Source organism: Haliotis cracherodii, unplaced genomic scaffold (assembly GCF_022045235.1).
Source record: "Haliotis cracherodii isolate W230 unplaced genomic scaffold, xgHalCrac1.p SCAF_2, whole genome shotgun sequence".
Lineage (NCBI taxonomy): Eukaryota > Metazoa > Mollusca > Gastropoda > Lepetellida > Haliotidae > Haliotis > Haliotis cracherodii.
This window is the reverse complement of record NW_027266275.1, coordinates 4,886,125-4,909,142: the sequence shown is the minus strand read 5'-3', so window position 1 is coordinate 4,909,142 and position 23,018 is coordinate 4,886,125. Positions and strand designations below refer to the sequence as shown.

Here is a 23,018-nt window from a genome sequence, read left to right as displayed (position 1 = left end):
ACTAGTGCACATACAGAGTTTATGTATTTGGTCATTCCTAACCCTATGGGTAATAAAGTCATCTATTCCTTCTTCCTTAATACTTAAGTTCACGTTAATGTCATTTTACTACTTTACGCTTTTCATTTAAAACTAAAGACTTATCTCTTTAGATGTGTCTATGACCCTGTGTGAGGCGCTATGAGCGACTACGTAGACGGAAATGGCGCTGAAGAAATGGACTTTATTATTATTATTATTTGATGAAAAAGTCAGGTTTCAAGCAATGCTGTTCATATATGGAACACAAAGCATGCCTTCACACCCTTCTGCAGGGTGAGGACCAAACCAGTGGTCTTTCAACACCATTTGTGACAAGGTTATAGATCATGACATTTCCAGGAGCTGTCATTCAGTAAATTAAAAAAATCAGGACATATTTCACAAGACTCCTTAACCCAAACACATAAGTTCCGATCTTGTATGGAATCTGCTTGTTCCAACAGTAATTTCCTGTCACCTGACTACCGACACACACAAGAAACAGGTCTGGGTGTTTGTTGGAGAAGCCCTACTACAGTGTTTCAGTACACACGTAGCGGTATCAACATCTACAAGTGCTACAGCCCTGCATGCTTCCAGGGTATCCAGCAGTGTGAGGGATGGTGATACAGCAGATATATCTCACCTAGTTCTCTGCCTTACCTACGACCAACACAACAAACACAGCACAACCAAAGGACTGAGCATGAGATTGAGATTTCTTGCAAATTCTATCAGAACTATAATTTTCATGACACTGGTTGTATAAAAAAAATCTCAACTTTATTCTTGTTGTAAATTCACTAATTTAGTAAATAATTCATTAGTTAATTAACATCAAGAGTTTTCAACAGTGAATTTTACAGTTATTGTTATTATACAGCAATACCACAAAAAGAGCCTAAAACATGTTATGGAAATATTTAACCAATAAATATGCAAGCCATGATGGGGACTGAAAACAGGTCTTGTAAAACAAGCAGGGGTCCACATAACCTGCCATAATAACTAACCTGTATAGTGACAGTATAAGGACACCCTAAAATTGTACAAGTCCTCAGGACATCTTTATCATTAGAGAAACTGACTCGGGCTTGTGCCAAGTTGCATCTCTGCATGTGACCAGGCCACCCAATGTTTGCCGGCAACAACAGTTTATTTAGAAGTGGATAAGAAGTCTTACGTGTAATTTGTGTAGGGCATGACATCCATGTAGGCACGAGAGAGTCGGAAGTTGTGACTGAAGGACTCTTTCTCAATGGTTGTGTTGATTTTCTGAAGGCAGGAATCGTAACCTATTTCCTTGAAGTCTTCGTGGTTAGCTGCCACCTTCCCGGAGGTCAAGTACTCCACAACACCTGCAACAAACATCACACACATGCATCCGGGTTCCACAAACATGCAAGACAATGGCGTCCTTTTGCTTCCTTAGTTCAATTACCATAGGACCATAGGACCAAACCTCATTTGAAGGGCCGCCTCCGTGGTCTAGTGGTAGAGCGTCCGCCCGGAGAGCGGAAGGTCCGGGGATTGATCCCCGGCCGCGTCATACCAAAAGATGTTAAAAGATGGTACTTGTTGTTACCCTGTCTGGCGCTCGGCATTAAGGGGCTAAAACAAGGACTAGTCAGTATACTGTGTCTGAGTGGGGTATTCATGTTAAACTGTGGCATGGTATCTCAGTGAGCTTGCACTATAAATTGGTATCAGTTCGGACTAGTACAAGCAGCCACGCAAACACGTGCATGCACGTTGCTATATAAGTGCAATAATCTTGGACGCGACGTTAAACCCAACTTCACCTTTACGACGAATGGTAGTCCATGGATCTGAAGATCTGAAAATGAAAGGTTCTCCGAACCTGGACAATCTGACATTTGTACCAGTGAGTGAGTGCGACACGTAGCCACATTCCAGCCCTATCAGGGATGAGAACACTCGAAAAGTGACAGCCAACATTACAAGATATCCGCAGCAGGGTGTGGTGCTTACCTGAGTCTGGTAGTGAGTTGAGATCACCACAGAGAATAAGAGGGATGTTGTTGCAGTCGATGGATGAGGACGATGAACCCGGGCGGAATTGATGTTGGGCCTCCTCGATAACCTGACGGAGCTCCGACATAAGCATCATGGTCTGGATGAGCTTGACGTCGCTGAACTCGGGGTCCCAGTGGATGTGGGCCGTGGCCACCAAGATCGGCTGCTTCACCTGGTGCTCTGGTGGGTAGGGACCTGGGGAGAGACAACATGGGAATTAGTTACAGACCAAACACTGATCATTTTGCAACTTACAATGTGTGTGTCTGTTGTGAAATGCTGCACTCAGCAATATTCAAGCTACATGACAGCTACCTGTAATTAAACTAGTCTTGTCCAGATAATCAAGTGTCAGCAACGATCCCAGCTGTCATAGACTTAAGATACGCAATCAATCACTGAGCCTGACTATTGTCTGGTGGCCTCATCATAAGTTGCTAGAGACCTTTTCTAACCAAGAATGGATTTTACACATTGCAGCAGGGTAGGAACTGAACATGGGGAGGTGTGGAGGTTGCTATTGTCACCGCAAAATCCTGCACTCATAACAGGTAACAAGTTCATACGTTCATTCATTTCATACATGTGAACTTGGTAGACCTCAAACACTGACTAATCAGAATTTCCAATGATTCTTCTTCTTTGACTATACAGGTTCTAAAAGAGACACCGTTTCATCTGATTCTTGTTGACAAATCGGCAAAAAGACAATCATTCATCATTAGTCGTCGTCGTCATCATCATCATCATCATCATCATCATCATCATCGCCACCATCTTCATCGTCTGCCTCAGTGATGATTGATGATGATGTTTTAATCGATGCCCAACACCCAGCAACAGTGAAGCAGCCCCACAGATGGGGTTGATTAGATGTGACAGGTTTGTGTTGTGTTCACAGCAGGACTTTGTGTGATGAAGAACATGAACCAACCCACAAGGGTTGATCTGGTAATGGACAAAACTAGTTCTCTGTTGGGATATTACATATTGTACAATGTGATCAAGTCCTGGCTTGGTGCACTAGGCCACATGTGGAATACTGCGTAGATGTGGGCATCGTTGGAAAGTCCAGACACATGGAAGTATATGGTTTGACAAATAATAATGTTTGTTGCTTAATGCCACACTCAGCAATATTACAGATATATGACGGCGGCCTGTAAATGATCAAGTCTGGACCAGACGATACAGTGATTGACATCATGAGCCTCGATCCACACAACTGGGATACAATGACATGCATCAACCAAGACAGCGAGCCTGACCACCCGATCCCATTAGTCTCCCTTTACAACAAGCAATGTTGCCTTTTACCGCAAGCATGGGTTGTTGAAATCCTATTCTACAATTGATCCTGTGTTTAAAGAAGTGAGTGGGTTGATCTGGCAGTGAGTGGGACTTTAATGAAGATACTGAAAACCCCAACAACATCGATGACATCACTGATGCCAAGGAAATAACAGTGGGAAAAAGAACTTCAAAAGTTCTTTAATAGGCTTTTCGACCTTTTGGCTTTTTTGCATGTATCATAAAAACACCATACAGAGATAATTAATGAAACAATTCACCCCAAACAAATGATACATCCATTACAAGGTCTTTGTAAGATGTTTAAATCTCATTCTAATTCAGATTTCTAAGCCAGCCAAAGAACAAATGTAGGCATGTAAGTGACCGGAAGAAACGGTTCGTCTACTCATACATGCACACGTAAATACCAGAATACACCTATTAGTACAAGCCCAGGGGCTGGTTTAGAGAAAGGCATAAAGGGCTATATAGAATGTGCCTAGAAATAGGCCTCAGGAACAAGAAATTAGAACAAAGTATATGATAAGAGTAATAAGAGTAACAGTGAAAAGCTGGCGGCACGTCTGGATGACCAGGCAGGGAATACATAACTTCTCAGTCCAGTTTGCTTGAGGCAAGTGTAGTCAATTCTTCCCTGTGTAAAAATCAAGGAAACATGGTTCCAAAATATTTAATGACCGTGTCTGAAGTGTGTGAAGAGGAGCCCGAGCTGGGAACAGTGCTGACGTATCTGGGAACACATGTGTCTGTGTTAGAAGTCCCTGCAGGGAAGCTGCGCCAACACCTTCTCACTCCTCATTGCTGCTACACACAAACAACCTCATCCTAATCAACCCATCACAGACAGAAACTGATCACAAACCTCTCATGCACAGAAATATGATAACATTCTCTGATTAGCAAGATCTTAGAACTTTGTACAAAAACCAGTATTTTGAAAACACGATCTTCTGTAATGTACTTAGAGACCCAAGGACATCAATAACCATGTTTGTGACATGGCATGACGTCACCATCAGTGCCTGTTGTGGGAAGGACGGAGTGAAGGAGCATGACGTCATGTTGTTGCTAGTGTATAATCATGTCACTGTCAGCAGAGGATGTATGTGGGTCAGCTGCGAGAACAGTACGGGTGGACGTAGGAAGGCTGTACTTCCATTGGAAGGCAGATCATCCAATGGGAAAAGGAGGATGGCAAACAACCCTCTAGATTTAAAACATTATGGTGTTTTGTAGAGCAGAAAATGGAATAATACAAAACACATATTTGTTTTTTCCCCTTTGATAGATGACTAAGAAAGCCCTGATCCTCCTGAAGCCGACACTCAGTAGCCAATATCAGGATATTGTGTTACTTAACATCAGGAACAATATTAAAAGACATTAACAGCACATTCAAGCAAATTATAAATTTGATACGTGAGGTTTTCTGATAATGGAAGTGGTTTATTTAATGCATATAATGATAGGCTGTCATGGTCACTTGACGTGATGGAGAATTTCGAAGCCTGTATTATTTAGTATTATGGAGAATAAGAAATGGTTTAACCATTATATATTAATAAGTCAAATTTGCATCCTTAACAGTCCAGGGCAATGATATATTCTTAAAGATCAATCATCTTGATGAAAACCATGAGAAGTGTTTGATATACTACAATTATTACCTATCTGAATTGTCACTAAACAGAAGGAGAACAGCATACACAATAAACAGACATTCTAAAGCTCTGCCTGGCCTAGAGAAGTTATTTAATTGCCCAAGAAAAGCTGTTATTTTATTGGACAAGTACAACCTTGGAAGACATTTACAGTGAAATTGCCACTGATGGAAGTAGTTGTACATGCATGAACACAGTGGTGTGAGAAGCGAGGTGGGCAGCCTCCCAACTTGGCCGGCCGTGTCCAGATCAATACCTCACACATGCTGTACATCAGGGTCTGGCCTGCTTCCATTCCGGTCAATGTCCATACTCAACAGATTGACCATAGAAGGGGCAGACCCACAATTAATCCATAGTGGAAGAAAATCAAGACAATCCTATCACCAGCCAGGTCAGCTGTTATAACAGAAAGCTCTGTTCTTTATGCAAATGGCTGTAAATGGTCCTATGAGGGTCATGGTAGAAGCAGCCAAGTCAGTGTGGATCCTGTGACATGAACCTGTGGAACCTGTCGATTCAATACAGACACAGCGATGACTCACGTCTAGAGAAATCATGGGTTCTACAGCCAGACAACACATTACTGCCAAATGTATAAATCACTGTAATCATGCCTGGGCAATTGAAAAACAGCTCGTAGTATCGTCATTGTTGAAAGTGTATTCAGATGGTCACATTGTGTTTTCTTGATACTGAAGAGACTATAATATGTGATCTTCTCTTGATACTGAAGAGATTATAATACATGATCTTCTCTTGATACTGAAGAGACTATAATATATGATCTTCTCCAGAGTGTGATTTTACACCTCTTTTAGCATGGCACGGGACACAAGCAATGGGCTTCACACATTGAACCCATGTGGGGAATCAAACCCGGGCCTTCAAGTGTGATGAGCGAAACACTTTAACCACTCGGCTACCCCACCGCCCCGATCTTCTTTTGATAAGGAAGAGGTAATGTATTCATTGTCTTTACATCAGGTCTGAGGCTCTATCAGTCTTAATGTATTATGACATGAAAATTATACAAACTATACATGATCCATTTACCAAAACAAGAAAATCATGCTTCTGTTAAGACGATGACATCAAGCTGACCTGGTTACACCAGGAAATGCCTGATCAAGCAAGTTGAAGCTGGTCACAGAGATCAGACATGACCATACACCTGAAGTCCTCATTCCATCGTCTTGGGTGACAGCTGTCAAACTACAACCAATCTATCTCAGTAGGTAGTGTAGCTTCCGGATGTAAGCGAGTCCAGACTCGTTCGACACCCACCCATGTCGACATGGACAGACATACAGACATGACTACTAGAGCAACTGTCATGTTAGTGCTTGTGTCATGGCAGGTCTGTTGAACATGTGTCATGCTATCTGCCTTGACCCATTCATGGATATCTGAGCTGTCCGAACAAAGGTTACTAGATGAATATCTTTATCTTAGAACACCCATATCCTGAAAGAGGCCTGTGAAGATCTGGGGTAGAAAAGGCCTTCAGCAACCCATGCTTGCCGTAAAAGGTGACTATGCTTGTCTTAAGAAGCGACTGATGGGATCAGGTGGATCGTTGCTCATGATGTAAATCACTGGATTGTTTGGTCCAGACTCGATTATTTACAGACCGCCATCATATAGCTTGAATATTGCTGAGTGCGGCATTAAACAACAAACAAACGAAAACATCCTGTCAGAAATGTTCTTTGCAAGGCCATACCAATTGTCCTTGTATACAGTATACGCAGTGTTCGAAATTAAAGAGGGTGCTGGCATCGTCTTCGGTAGCCTCTGAATCTATAAATAATAGGGCTATGACAGGGACACCTTGACACACCTAGTTTCGAACACTGATACACATACCCTAATGACAAAAAATGAAGTTCCCCAAGTTGTTCTTGTGCTGCAGCATGTCAGGAGAGCAGTATGCGCCGGTGTAAGCACTCGAATACTGCATCACAGTGCCCTTGTACCAAGTCCTACCACATGGCCCAAGTCATTTCTCAAAGGATGTATACATGACTTTGTTTTCACAAGTTAAGTGGATTGCACATATGAATGGCAGACAGTGTGTTGAGTTTGAATGGCATGTAAACAATCCCATGCCTCACTATTGAGTCGACATGTCAGGTTGGTTGGTTGGTTGGTTTGTTGTTTAGGCTGCACTCAGTAATATGCCAGCTATATGACGGCGGTCTGTAAATAATCGAGTCTGGACCAGACAATCCAGTGATTAATATCATGAGCATCGATCCACGCAATTGGGATTGATGACATGAATGGATCTACAACAATCCTAGCTGAGTGAGTGAGTGAGTGAGTGAGTGAGTGAGTGAGTGGAGAATCAAACCCAGGGCCTCTTCCACGAAGCGAGCAGACATCTATGACTATAGAAAGCCAATCTTAAAGTACAGGAGTTATGATCACCTTGATACACATTGCTCAACTAAACACCATCAGTTAGAATCAGGACCATGTCAAAAGTCATCAGAGCATTTTGACAGTCAAAAGTTCAATAAATACAACCGTTGAAGCACTATGGACATCACTTCTCACATTCATGAACACCATACATGCACCTAGCTAAAGCTGCTGAAACTCCCCAATAACACAGCTTAGATACAGTGTAAAGATTCATGGTGTAATACAATACAGTCAGTATTAGTAAAGAGAGCTCTGGTTTAGAACAGAAAGTGTGTGGATGTAAGTGTGAATGAGTATGTCAATGTCAAATTTAATAATAAATAAATCTAAGTTCATAATATCCATACGTCTAACATCAATCTTACTATTAGCATCAATGAACATAAAAATAGCTTCTGAAATTCATTTAATAACCTGGCCTACGTTTTCTAAAATTGTATATCTATTCCAACTTGGTCCAGACACTACCCTGAGTGTCTGGCCTCATCTGCAACAGGGACTCAGAAACATATATCAATTACATAAAAACAAAACTTCCAAGAGAAAAAGAAAACATAAAAAGAAAGAATGAAAAGAGAGCTCTAGATCAAACATTGATACCTGCCAGTGGAAAGCCCTCAAGTTCAATCACTACCAGTGATTGTTCACTACTCACCACTATGATCAAAGACATCCTTCTTGGTTTCCAAAAGTGCCGCCAAACCAATATTGTCCTTGGTCATCACTCTGTTGAGCATGTCGTCATGGCCCTCTGCATTGGCCATCGCCAGCTGGTTGAACTCAATCAGCTGCTCCTTCACCAGAGAAAATCTGAGCAGGGCGAAAGGAAACATTTGAAATTGAATCAAACTTACTGGAACAAACAATCTAGCGGCAAATTCACACCCAGTGCCTTTAGCTTCAAGGATGAAATGACACATTCACAAACAATCTAAATTTACCTGCATATTAACTGCATCCTACATGTCTTCATAGGCATTTAGAAGTTGGATGTGAACAGGGCAAGGAACATTTTTATGGATAACAATTTCTATATGACTATATTAGACATATCCCCTGGCTGGTATCATTATCATGATAACACTCCTTGTCCTGCATCATACTACATGTAGTTATATCTAACTGGTTCTCATTGCAACTGGTATCACAGTTCTTCCAAAGACCCAGTACAGACCTGAACCTAACTATGTCATTTGTATTTCACCCTCCAAAATTGTGTACAAGTAGTTAATATCCTAGTCATTGCTGCATGCAACAGAAAATATTTGCAAATTATGACTATGAAGACATGACACTCAATTTCAAAAGAAGTTATCCATAAAAGTCGCATGTCTTCATGTTCCTCCACGTCTACAAGCCTATCAAAGACTGAAGTTATTCCCAGTATATATGAAGTCTAATGACGCATGCATGTTTACAATGAAGCAAGCAATTTTCTGGGACATAAACATGACAGCCAGCAATTTCAGCAAGCTGGAAACAGTCAGTCGTAAAATACATACAAAAATTACATTTGATTGCTGCCATTTCCAGACAGCTTAACCCAGGGCAAGGTGGCAGCATGGTGACCTACATAGGATTGGAAACTCCATTGAATTCTCAAACTGTTGATGCCTATTTATGAAGCATGTGACAAATCGAGCACCAGCAGGGTAATCAGGGCGGTAATCAGTGCCGTGACAGAGGTCATCTCCGAGCCAATCAGGACTCCGGTGGGACCTATCATCAACTATGGTATTCAACTATAGTAGGTATTCAATAGGGCAGTGGAGCGACTCTGCTGGCTGGCCCAGATCACACAGTTGGACACCAATACCTAATTAGGACAATTGGGTCTCATGATTGGGGCATCTCTAGAACATGTGACTGTGAAATAGGCATTTAATCTACTGGCACCATTGGAATCGGGTCAGGTGAGGCACTACGCTACGAGACACTACGAGACAGCTTTAGGGACCACAGGGTAACAGGTGACATTATCAAGACAATTGAAAGATACTGTTCAACAACATTTGATATATTTAATATATTTAATATATTTGTATAAATGTCAGAAATGAACACATGCGGCAGGATGAGTCAACACCACGAGACCAAATGGCACAAATGGTAACAGCTACAGTGTGAAGAATCCCAATTAACACCACTTCCGATTGATCAATGTAGACAAGACTTATTTATTCGTGTATAATATGCACTCGTGTGTTATATGCACCCTTAATTATGGGCAATTAAATTCTGGAAAAACATATGTCATATATACACAGATCAGGCCGTCAGCATAAACCACAAAATTTATCTTTCAACTGTTTTTTTCCACCAAAATAATAAGAGCCCCCTATTTCTAATTTTGAGAGCGCCCTGGGCGCTTATTACGTCAAATACAGTATGATGTTGGGCAATATTTGAATTAAGTTCATGAAAGTTCCAGAAATGAACACAAAATGCAAGAATGCTTTGAAAGCTGACAAAGTCACAAAGTGAAGTAAGAGTACTATGACCCGAGAAGACTAGCAGTGCCCTCAGGGCTATTAATAACTCAATACCTGACCTTGCCTCATTGAAAAGTACATAAGTAAACATCCTCTGGTCATCATAGAGTAGGACAGTGTTTGGCAGAGCCGTACGTTACACCAATCTGACTAATGCACATGCGACATAATACAGTCTGTTAATGGACAGGGTTGAATCGATGATTGTAGTAATTCAATTAGTTGAGTAAATGTATGTAGTGGAGTGAGTGGTTGCATGGAGTTGTATGGGCTCCGTGGAAGTCAGGTACACCCTGCCAGTGTGTGCTACACCGAGTCAAGCAGAGAGGGAATGTTTTCTGCTGCAGTCAGCAATATTACACCTACATTGCAGCGGCGTCTAAATAAAAAAATTCTCAGAGGTTTAATGTTATTCATTTCTATTTCACTGATTAATCATATATTTATCAAGATTTAAAGTTGGTTCAATACTATTGCAATACTGTTGCAATAGCTGACAACTATCACAATACTGTTGCAAAAAGATGGGGTCTGTAAATAATTGAGTCTGGACCAGATAATTGACATTATGAGCATTATGAGTGAGTGAGTGAGTGAGTGAGTGAGTGAGTGAGTGAGTGAGTGAGTGAGTGAGGTTTTACGCCGCATTTAGCAATATTCCAGCACTATCACGGCGGGGAACACCAGAAATGGGCTTCACCCATTGTACCCATGTCAGGAATCGAACCTGTGCCTTTGGCGTGATGAGCGAACACTTTAACCACTCGGCTACCTGACCACCCCTTCAAGTAGGAAAACAGCATAGGAAAGTATCAATTTAGCAGCATTTATTTCAGTTTTGTTGAATCGTCATATAAATTTCCAAGAACATTGCTACTTACTTTGATGTTCTGAAGAAGATGGCACAGCCATCCACATGTTTCCTCTCTTGTTCTGTCATTGTTCTTGCTCGAGATTTGGGGGAGAAAATACCGTCATACCCATCTTGTTTCAGCTCCGGGAGGAACATGCTGTAGAACTGGTCAGTCTCAACCTCCTGCAACACAAGGAACACCATCATTACACATGTTACACATGTTACACAATGTTACACAATGTTACACAATGTTTGTTTGTTAGTTTGTTGTTTAATGCTGCACTCAGCAATATTCCAGCTATATAACGGCGGTCTGTAAATAATTGAGTCTGGACCAGACAATCCAATAATCGACATCATGAGCATCGATCCACGCAATTGGGATACAATGACATGCATCAACCAAGTCACCGAACCTGACCACCCGATCCTGACAAGCATAGTTACTTGTTCCGCAAGCATGGGTTGCTGAAGACCTATTCTACCCCGGATCTTCACGGGACTGTTACACAATGAGAACACAAGCAAAAGAATCGGAATAGAAGAACAAGGCACAGAATCCAATACTGAAGCAGTGAGGTAAAATGGGGTTTGACGTCATGTGCAAGATTCAAGAATATTGCACTTATATAGAGACATCAGAATACACAAGTAGTAAGTCAAAATGGGGTTTAATGTCGCATTACAGATTATCCCACCTCTATAGCAATGTCAGAATACTGAAACACGGATCATCAGCAAGGAGAATGTTGTACTTGGTTCATAAATGTTCATAAATGTAAGTTTCTATCTATTTTTAAATACAGATAAGTGAGTAATAAACAAAAAGAATGCAACAAATACTAACGCTGGATGAATATTCGAGGAAGAAAAATCTGTCTGAAGATACAATTTTGTGGCATTTAGCACTTAACTTCCCAATAACTTCTTCATCAAAACAACATAGTCCATGTAGGGAGTGAGTGTGTATGGTTTTACGCCGCTTTTAGCAATATTCCAGCTATACCACGGCGGGGGACACCAGAAATGGGTCACACATTGTACCCATGTCGGGAATCGTACCCAGGTCTTCGGCGTGATGAGCGAACGCTTTAACCGTCCGGTCCATGTAGGATGCATGTAACCATGTATGTCAACATACAAAGTCCCTGATAAATGTTCGTCTCCCCAAAGTATGAGGACAGATTGTACTTTACACCTCCTTTCCCTTCGGTGAAATCCTCAGTTACTCAACTCTTGTCAGCATATTTGTCAAGTAGGATCAGTATGACATACCAAATGACCATTACAACACACAGCAGCAGGACCTTCACATCCAGTAGCCCCTAGTACACAACATTCTAATGGCTTGGTCTTAAGGTGATTCCACATCAGAACATTAATCAAGATTTCAGAAACAAAAGAATTTCCATGTTGAGTGTTCTTTTTTCTTAAAAACATTTTTTGTTTCTTCTGTAATTGGAGACAGCAAGACGAGAAAACATGAAGACATTGTGAAACTAGAGCTCCAAGGTAAAAGACAACTGAACAGGGCATTGCAACACCCGGCTCCACTGATGAGGAAACACCTGTCACACGTAGGGAGTGAGTGAGTTGGGTTTAACGCCGCTTTTAACAGTATTCCAGTTATATGACGGCGTGTCAGCTTGATGTGGGAGGAAAGCCCGAAGTTATGCAGGTCTCAGACGTTAACCACTTTGGTGAAATCCACGAGCACGGGTATGGTGCTGACAAACCTAGAAACATAATTGGGGCGAACCGGGATTCGAACCCACAATCATAGGTTTCTGGCGTGCCCAAGGGACACAACTCTGCACAGCTAATCGCGGTGCCTTTGACGACTTGTCCACCCGTGCCCCCTGTCACACGTAACACTAAGACATCACTGTTCATGTAATGATTAAGACTGATTATACTTGACCAAGATACCACAGACTCGTTGATGGTTGAACACTTGACCATGATACCATTGGTGGTTGATACATGTCTAGCAGTTCTACAAGATACCACTGATCAGTTAACGCTTGAACACCTGACCCCAAGATTTCCACAGACTGGTTGATGGTTAACAGTTAACATCGGGACTACAAGACATCACTGATCTGTTTATGCTTGAACACTTTACCCCACACACATTGACTGGTTGATGGACTACAAGACACTAGATCAAGTGATTAACAACATCCAACACAGGTAACATACCTGTCATACAGACCACGACCCTTGGAATAGTCATAAAGGAAGAGATGCTGATTGCTAACGTTACAGGATACGCAAACATATGAATCAGGCAAAGTGAATCAAATTCAGTCACAGAAACCTTATAATTACAGGCTTGCCTGCTAGTGTCAAAGTACTTGTCATGTTCTACGCAGAAGAAGTTAAAGAATTACCGATTATTTTTCACATGGCATAGATAATCTGACATGGCCATGGATTAAGTAGTCATATGAAAAAAATCAGGTGTTCCTTAAGTTCTTTTGAGTAGTATATATCAGTCCACAAGGGATGTGATACAGGTCTTGATCGACACCGAATCTTGAGAACAGAACCTTCGTGAGACGTATGCTAAAGCACATTAAACTCACCAGGCTGCCACGTGGCATGCGCTGTTTCTTCAAAACATGAAATGTATGGAAACATTCTAAATGTCCTATCCTTGTGCCTACCACTGTTTCCCTGACAGCCAGAACTCTCATGTGAGGGGTAATCACTTAAATAGTTTGAAAGCAAATAAGGAATTGGCCCAAAGTAGTGAAATACTAGCTGGGTGACGATTGATGGTCTAATTCAACTGATACACCCATCTTTCAATTAATCCTGTTTTCATGGCTGCCAACCCTGAGGGGAACTAGAAACTGTTTCATGAATGAATCCAGGTTTCCTACCCAGACAGATCACACAGCAGCGAGGGATTGACCCAGATGTCCAACTGGTTTTATTCACAAATGATCCTCACTTTCCATGTCCTCATCATCCAAGATGGCGGCTACATGACAAGCATGGTATCTCTCAACATGTTCTGTGGGTGTGCCTCCTCCATATTGATTTTCTAGCTTCCTTCTCTATATATGCTTCAACAAGTCCAAAACAAGAATTATGCATGCTTTTGAAGTGTTATATGTGTTTTAGAGTTGTTTGTCTCTGTAAGTACTATTAACTACTTACTGTTGGTCTGAAACAAACACACCAATTGATTTCCCTGTCTGGAGAACGTCACACCCACCCCTTGGCAGCATCTATTCCCAGCCCTGATCTTCATTTCCATTAATCAACACCACCCAAGCATAAACCAACAAAACAAATATTTAATGTCGCCTGCCAGGTTTGTTAAGAACATCGACTTGTCCTAGGGCCCTACTCCCTTGCAAAGTACCAACAACCTTAGTATCAATTACACAATTTATTTTCACTCCACTTGATAAAGATATCAATGATTTTGCTGGAGGGGGGTGTAGGGCTGTATTTACCCAGGACTGGCTCACTAAACACTCTGAACTGAGCAACATCGCCCTACACCCTGGAATGTGACCGCCAGAATGTCACAACATCGCCCTACACCCTGGAATGTGACCGCCAGAATGTCACAACATCGCCCTACACCCTGGAATGTGACCGCCAGAATGTCACAACATCACCCTACACCCTGGAATGTGACCGCCAGAATGTCACAACATCGCCCTACACCCTGGAATGTGACCGCCAGAATGTCACAACATCGCCCTACACCCTGGAATGTGACCGCCAGAATGTCACAACATCGCCCTACACCCTGGAATGTGACCGCCAGAAAAATTGTGTCTACTTTGTCATCCATCAACTTCTAAGAAATGCCTATCAAATAATTTAATACTTTATTTCGTTCCTGTGTTAACGTTAGGACCAGTGACCGAATGTCCAGAAGGAGGTTGACTGATGGAGGGAATATTCCCAATCAGATCAGGATTAATTACACGCTAACAATTTCAGGTATTGCAGGTATGTAGGTGTTAGCTCTCTGACAGATACAGAACGGTACACCTATTTACTGTTATATCCAGCATATACACTCATCTCTCTGTTGCTATGGGGATGTCAAATTCACTTCCTGACCCTGCCACATAGTAGCTTCTGTTGAGGATAATCACTAACATAGGTATACTACTAATCTTCATTACTAATTAGTGTTTGGTGTGACAGTTATTAAAGCAAACATTTAAGGTAAGAATCAATATATTTCACTTAGTATGCAACTGTGATCGATACTTGTATCAAGAAGATAAAAATCATGATGCAGCGGAGTATCGTCCCACTACTAAAGACAAGACACATACACATTTGACAAAAACCTTTGGGTCTCCTGGTCCAAACTTGTCTTTTGGAATCTTTAATATTAAAACAAAGTTTTGTAAATTTAAGTAACTATTTGTGATAATTAGGGAAAGCCTTGATTAATCTTCAGGAATCCAAGGTAACTCAGTGAATTCATTTTAAGCAGGAGAATGCCTCAGGCTAACGGCCTTGAAAAAACCCAAGAGCAAGAGATTTCAGACTTTCTCCTTCCCACAGATTTAAGTCTTAGAAGTAGATACTATTTACTAGCTGATCTTACTGGCCTGACAGACATTTCACTCGATGATGGCTTCTGAGTAGTGGTTGGGAAAGCAGATTTATCATTTGTTTGTTGTTTATGCTGCACTCAACCAGCATAGGTTGCTGGCGACCTCGTCTTAACCGGAATCTCTGCTGGTGTGCAGACTTATCAGGGTTTGCTTGTATTGAATTCAAACGAAAAGGTTTTTAGTTGAATACTTGCTTTCAGAAAAGTGTTGAAAATCATGCATGTGTAAAGGGGGAAAAAATTCAATATTTTGAGTAAAGAAAGTCAATTCTGTCCTCAAAGGGAATCAGGGAATAGTGTTTAACAAATAAGAGTCTACAGCCTTCAAACAAAGGGAAAAGCAATTATATTGGTCATAAACAATTATAACCTGCAAAATACTGTGTTGATGCCTACATAACTACTCCCATGGAAATCAGCTCATTGAGGCTGATTAATGCTAATCCATATCATCTCAAAATAACTGCCCATTACTGAACAGTGGACGAGATCCGTGTTATCACACCCATAACATGGCAATTAGTGGGGGGCTCAGCTGTTGTCATGGGACAAAATGTGCCAGCTATGTTTCCGAGCAGGTTAATTAAGGAGGCAGCCAAAGGACGGTGTTGGGTGTTTCCTCAACAATAATACTGACAGATTTCACTTTTGTTTGTGTCACGACATTGTAATTAAACCTGACAACCCTACAGGCTTGACTTGCAAACATTACAGGTACTTCCGCTGCATGTTATCACTGCACGTTATTCAGTGACCCTATTTCCACTGCACGTTACGCAGTGACCCTATTTCCACTGCACGTTACGCAGTGACCCTATTTCCACTGCACGTAGACGCAGTGACCCTATTTCCACTGCACATTACGCAGTGACACACTTTCCACTGCACACTACAGCAGTGACCCTATTTCCACTGCACACTACAGCAGTGACCCTATTTCCACTGCACACTACAGCAGTGACCCTATTTCCACTGCACACTACAGCAGTGACCCTATTTCCACTGCACGTTACGCAGTGACCCTATTTCCACTGCGAGTTACGCAGTGACCCTATTTCCACTGCACATTACAGCAGTGACCCTATTTCCACTGCGAGTTACGCAGTGACCCTATTTCCACTGCGAGTTACGCAGTGACCCTATTTCCACTGCGAGTTACGCAGTGACCCTATTTCCACTGCGAGTTACGCAGTGACCCTATTTCCACTGCGAGTTACGCAGTGACCCTATTTCCACTGCGAGTTACGCAGTGACCCTATTTCCACTGCGAGTTACGCAGTGACCCTATTTCCACTGCACATTACGCAGTGACCCTATTTCCACTGCACATTACAGCAGTGACCCTATTTCCACTGCACATTACGCAGTGACCCTATTTCCACTGCACATTACAGCAGTGACCCTATTTCCACTGCACATTACGCAGTGACCCTATTTCCACTGCGAGTTACGCAGTGACCCTATTTCCACTGCGAGTTACGCAGTGACCCTATTTCCACTGCGAGTTACGCAGTGACCCTATTTCCACTGCGAGTTACGCAGTGACCCTATTTCCACTGCACATTACAGCAGTGACCCTATTTCCACTGCACATTACGCAGTGACCCTATTTCCACTGCACATTACAGCAGTGACCCTATTTCCACTGCACATTACCGCAGTGACCCTATTTCCACTGCACATTACGCAGTGACCCTATTTCCACTGCACATTACAGCAGTGACCCTATTTCCACTGCGAGTTACGCAGTGACCCTATTTCCACTGCGAGTTACGCAGTGACCCTATTTCCACTGCGAGTTACGCAGTGACCCTATTTCCACTGCGAGTTACGCAGTGACCCTATTTCCACTGCGAGTTACGCAGTGACCCTATTTCCACTGCGAGTTACGCAGTGACCCTATTTCCACTGCGAGTTACGCAGTGACCCTATTTCCACTGCACATTACAGCAGTGACCCTATTTCCACTGCACATTACGCAGTGACCCTATTTCCACTGCACATTACAGCAGTGACCCTATTTCCACTGCGAGTTACGCAGTGACCCTATTTCCACTGCGAGTTACGCAGTGACCCTATTTCCACTGCGAGTTACGCAGTGACCCTATTTCCACTGCGAGTTACGCAGTGACCCTATTTCCACTGCACATTACAGCAGTGACCCTATTTCCACTGCATGACTTTGTTTCCACTGCATAGTGGCTCTAAGATTCCGGGGTAGAATAGGTCTTCAGCAACCCATGCTTGCCACAAAAGGTGACTATGCTTGTCGTAAAAGGCGACCAACAGGATCGGGTGGTCAGGCCCACTGACTTGGTTGATGCATATCATCGATCCCAATTGCGTAGATCGATGCTCATGATATTAATCACTGGATTGTCTGGTCCAGACTCGATTATTTACAGACCGCCGTCATATAGCTGGAATATTGCTGAGTGCGGCGTTAAACAACAAACCAAACCAAAACTATTGATACTGTTATTAAGTATAACAAGGAACACCATAAATGCATATCACAAATTGAACCATGTTGGGAATTAAACCCTCCTAATGTTAACTTGAGGTTGGACCTGTGAAGATCCGAGGTAGAATAGGTCTTCAGCAACCCATGCTTGCCGTAAAAGGCAACTATAATTGTCGTAAGGGTGTTCAGGCTTGCTGACTTGGTTGAAGCATGTCATTGATCCCAATTGCGTGGATCGATGCTCATGATATCAATCATTGGATTGTCTGGTCCAGACTTGATTATATTTACAGACCGCCGTCATATAGCTGATATATTGCTGAGTACTGTGTTAAACAACAAACAAAATAACTTGAGGCCATGACCCTGCCCTTCACCTCTCCTATGTCCTATGTGAGTCCATCTAGCTTGGAGCAGTACAGGGTCCTATCAATGAATGGTCAGCTCCCGATCAATCAGCCCCCCTCACCATGATGTACCCCATCTCTTAGAAGCACCAGGGGCAAGCTGTCTTATCACAGCTCACCCTCAAGCTAGTTGTGAAGGTCACTTTTAGGTGAGACAATGTATTGCCCTGGGTGTGGATTGGAACTAACGAATACAAGCACTTATTGATTACTTTGTAAAACTTCCGGTCTCAGACATAGTAAAAAACAAAATTCAACTTCCAAATTTCAAAAGTGTGAAAAAACATTCTCTGTTGATTTCACTTGGGAGAAGAGTGAGAATTGTGACTTTGACAGGTGACGGAAAATTATCCTAAGATTGGTTAAGATTGTGAAAAAGAGTTATAGTTTATTTAATGGCTAGCACATGTAATATGAGAACACATTGGACACGTTGATATAGATAGAGAAAAAGCAAGGAGATGCTGACAGGGCATCTTCACATGAAGTCAAGGGACATATGAGGAGGAAAGAACTGGTAATGCAGTAGAGTAAGATCACTACCACTGAATGTATTCCTAAACTGTCACTTTGAACAGATCTCCATTAGTTCAGGGCATAGCAGCGTCTCCTTTAATTCAGGGCATAGCAGCGTCTCCATTAATTCAGGGAATAGAAGCATCTCCATTAATTCAGGGCTTAGCAGCGTCTCCATTAATTCAGGGCATAGCAGCATCTCCATTCAGACACAGATCACACCCACTATGGTGAAACAGGGCTCACTTATACCCCCAACTTCGACTCCAAAAATGTTTCTATGTTAAAACATGAAAAAGAAAAAAAATATCCCTTATTGAATTCAAACTGTGCACTGCACCTCTCCTATTGGTATATAAACTGTACCCCCAATTGGAAAATAATCCATGAAGTAGTTTTTTAGCTATAGGTGGCACAAATGTCTCAGTAAAAGAATTCTAAATAAAAAATTTTCTAAATAGCTGTATTTTTCCAGAAAATCCACATATTGAAATCTCTCCAATAGGAATAAAAAGTGTTCATAGAGTTTGAAAAAAACTCTATGCAGTAGCTTACAAGTTATTGGTCGCACACAAAAATGTACTCGGAAGGACAGACAGACAGAATTCCTTGGTATAACTATAAACCATGATGCTAACAGGCCAAGAATCTGATATTTGAACCTACGCTCAGTGGATGCTTGGATGGCTAAGGGATGCAACTCTACACAGTTACTTGTGGCATCTAAGACTACTTGGCCACCTATTCTTCCACGAAGATATGGTAGAATCAGAAATATGGGCCGAGAATGTATGGGGACCCTTTTTTTCCTTGCAGGATTTTGGATAGCATCAATATGTGTCTGCACTAAGAAAGCAAGACCATGCTCAGCCCTTTCCGAGATACCACACAGAATGTTGGCATGGTATCTAGGGGCCAAAGGTTGTCTTGTGTAATGCTGAAACTCTGTAACTGGCAAACAACCAACGCTCATCCAAAAACAGCTCACAACACAATGGATTTTTTTCACACCAGAAAGTGACACCATGTCTAGTTGAATCACTCAACATGTTCTCATATAAAAGTCATTAAGGCAGAAAGAACAAAAACTTTCCGTCAGCCTGAGAGTGCCACAGATGCATCAAGTCACTTGTTCATGTCACTCAAGGTACGCAGGACATTTCATAACAACCAAGTACACATGTGACAACTGTCATAGATAAACAAAAAAGAAGAAGATTGTTTTAACACCGCACTCGGCAATATCCCATCTATATGATGGCGGTCTGTAAAAAAATCGAGTCTGTATCAGACTATCCAGTGATTGACATCATGAGCATCAATCCACGCAATTGGGATATGATGACATGCATCAACCAAGTCAGAGAGCCTGACCACCCGATCCCGTTAGTCGCCTCCTACGACAAGCATAGTCGCCTTTTGCGGCAAGCATGAGTTGCTGAAGACCTATTCTACCTGGATCTTCACGAGTAAAAAACAATCTTCACATCTAATGGTTGATAACATTTTTCACCAAAGGTATAAACAGTCGCTTCCTTATCTACTAAAGAATTCCGGTTAAGTAGTATCTGTCGTAAGCAAGTCAATAACATTATACGTAGGACCAGGACGTTGGGGCAGATTCGGTCATTGGAAGAATAGCCACCATTAATCCGAGATAATGAGCTTGTAGTTGGGCACAAAGTCTGACATAACCAGATTACCTGTAAGCTGATGATGTCTGCATTACAGCCACGGATCTCCTCCATGATCCCCTTCTTTCGGTACTCCCAGTTGAGGGCCCAGGACGGGCAGTAGCCGTACTGCTGGCGGGTGCAGTACTTGTCACACAACACATTATAACACATCACAGTGAAGATAGCTGAAACACAATGGAGGACATGACGTAAACAGGAGCACAATGCAACACTAGTCCAAAACACTGAGTGAGTGAGTGAGTGAGTGAGTGAGTGAGTGAGTGAGTGAGTCCGAGCGAGTCCGAGTTGTTGGTGAAATCCCCTAACACAGGCAAGGTGCTGATGAACTAGAAACAATTATGGTGAACCGAGATTCAAACCAGTCATGTTTCTGGAAGAGACTTGAGCAAGTCCCTATACCAATAGTCTGACTAGCGGTTAATGCCACTGACTTGCATTTGCCTTGTACATTCCTCAACCTTCAACTTGAAGTTTGGATATATCATTGTGCATTCACAGAATATTGGGGTAACATGTATCTACTACAGAAACATGTAGCAGAATATTCTTAAAACCCTTGATAAAATTTATGAACACAGTATCTAAGCTCTTCACGATTTTAAACATTAATGTAACTGTGTAAAGTGATCTGACAATTATGACATGACTCTTGACATATTGATCTGGGAAGGACAGCACTGCAATCGTCAATTCTGCAGTAATAGTACAACCTGAATAATATTTGTGTATCTTCTTGTAACCTGAATTCCATCTTTCAATTGAATTATATAAGCTTCTCTTTAGATGCTTACAGAACACAAGAGTCCTCTCTAAAGTCTACATGTGTCAAGTTTCAATTGTAATCTTAAAAGTTTTAACTTTTAATTTTTTTAATGCATTTTAAATGCAGGATCCTGCCATTTCATTCTGTCAAACAAATTAAACTGGATTTCACCTGGGGGTAGGAATTGCAGGTGTGCATGTCGTAAAGTGCAGTCTTTCAACATTAGCCGGGGGGGGGGGGGGGGGGGGGGGGGGGGTAAACAATGCAAAACAACATTACATGTGATAGCTCATAATGTAGTAAAGAGACAAGCTTCCTTTGTTCCCCGCTCTCCAAATTGTGAGAAGTACAATACGATGCAAAGCTATCATAACAAGGTTTTTTCAGGGCAACCTTGTAACCAGTGAACCAGCTACATTGGTGATAGTTGCCCTTGGGCAAGTAGGTGTGTAAAATACCTGTCTACAAAGATACTGGTAGATAGATCAGATCAGACATGACTGATATAGTGTGTAGTTATCCCTGCGTTACTACCCAGCACACCATTATAAACATGTGAGTGAGTGAGTGAGTGAGTGAGTGAGTGAGTGAGTGAGTCTTTATTGAAACTCCTGAGCATGAATTTGGTCCTGACAAACCTAGAAACATAACCAGGTCGACAGGTATTGAACCCATGATCATAGGTTTCAGGCATGTCAAGTTTAGCACATATAACTACACCAACCAAGCCCTCTCAGCATGTAAGTATGTCTTTAACACCACACTCAGCAATATTCCAGCGACATAATGGCAGCATGAAAATGATCCAGTCTGGGACAGATAATACAGTGATCGATAATGTCAGCAACAATCCATACTGTCGGGCAATGCAACACAATCAACAAAGTCAAGGCATGAATACACAACTTTAAACATGTACAAGTATAGAGTGTGTGAGTGAGTGAGAGAGGGAGCATGGTTTTACACTGTTCTTAGGAATTTTCCAACAATATCATGTGGGGAAGCGAACCCAGGCCTTCAGCGTAATTAGAAAACGCTTTAACCGCTGTGCTACCCTACGCCATGGGCAGCCATACACAGCACGGTAATGCATCCTAAGTGCCACCTTGTCCAGGTGTTGATTAGCAAGGCCCCAGGTGGTTGTACTGCAACCGCTGTTGATAGTAAAACAGCCTCAACCGACATGGGCTGAAATGGGGGAAGACTCTGGCTATGTGAGGTATTTGTCATTCCAGACAGCGGAGTGTGTCCATGCATTAACAGTAGACATGTCACTGTATGCCTTAACCCACTAACAACAACCCCAGCACAAGACAATAGCATGTGCATACAAGCTGATAGTTTTTCACATTGAGTACACATTGACCAAGCCAGTTCTATTTTAACAGTTACAGTTAAACCCAAAGATGAACAAGTAGAAAAGATCGTCAAATTGATGGAAGTTCTTAGTTGTGAGAAGTTGTCCTTCAATTCGCAGTTATAACACTTGAGAGGTTACAAGGCTCAGTGAGGATCAGGTCCCTTCCTTTGAAAGGCTAGGCTATAGAGAGGGTGTTGTTTACATATTGAATATAGGGAATCAAGTTAACAAAACTATTAGCAATGACAAGGGGAACGTATATCTCTTATCCAATTGGTGTCGACTGGCAGAAAACATACAATAACACCTATCATGACTCGCGACCTGTAGAGAAGGTAGTGATTGTGTTTGCGCATTTTCCATCTCTGTTCTATCAGTATGCACCGTGAATTTGGCTGTA

The 23,018-nt window shown here is 42.0% G+C and overlaps 1 protein-coding gene across 1 annotated transcript in view; it reads right to left on the bottom strand.

Annotated features, from left to right (window-relative positions):
* The window catches only part of LOC139469566 (uncharacterized), a 51,525-nt gene that overhangs the window by 4,583 nt on the left and 23,924 nt on the right, over window positions 1-23,018 (bottom strand). The window contains exons 3-7 of the mRNA XM_071251763.1: window positions 20,502-20,659; window positions 10,837-10,991; window positions 8,119-8,273; window positions 2,014-2,253; window positions 1,205-1,379 (exon numbers count right to left, since the gene is read on the bottom strand). Coding sequence (XP_071107864.1) covers window positions 1,205-1,379; window positions 2,014-2,253; window positions 8,119-8,273; window positions 10,837-10,991; window positions 20,502-20,659 — 883 coding nt within the window. The remainder of the gene's footprint in view (window positions 1-1,204; window positions 1,380-2,013; window positions 2,254-8,118; window positions 8,274-10,836; window positions 10,992-20,501; window positions 20,660-23,018) is intronic.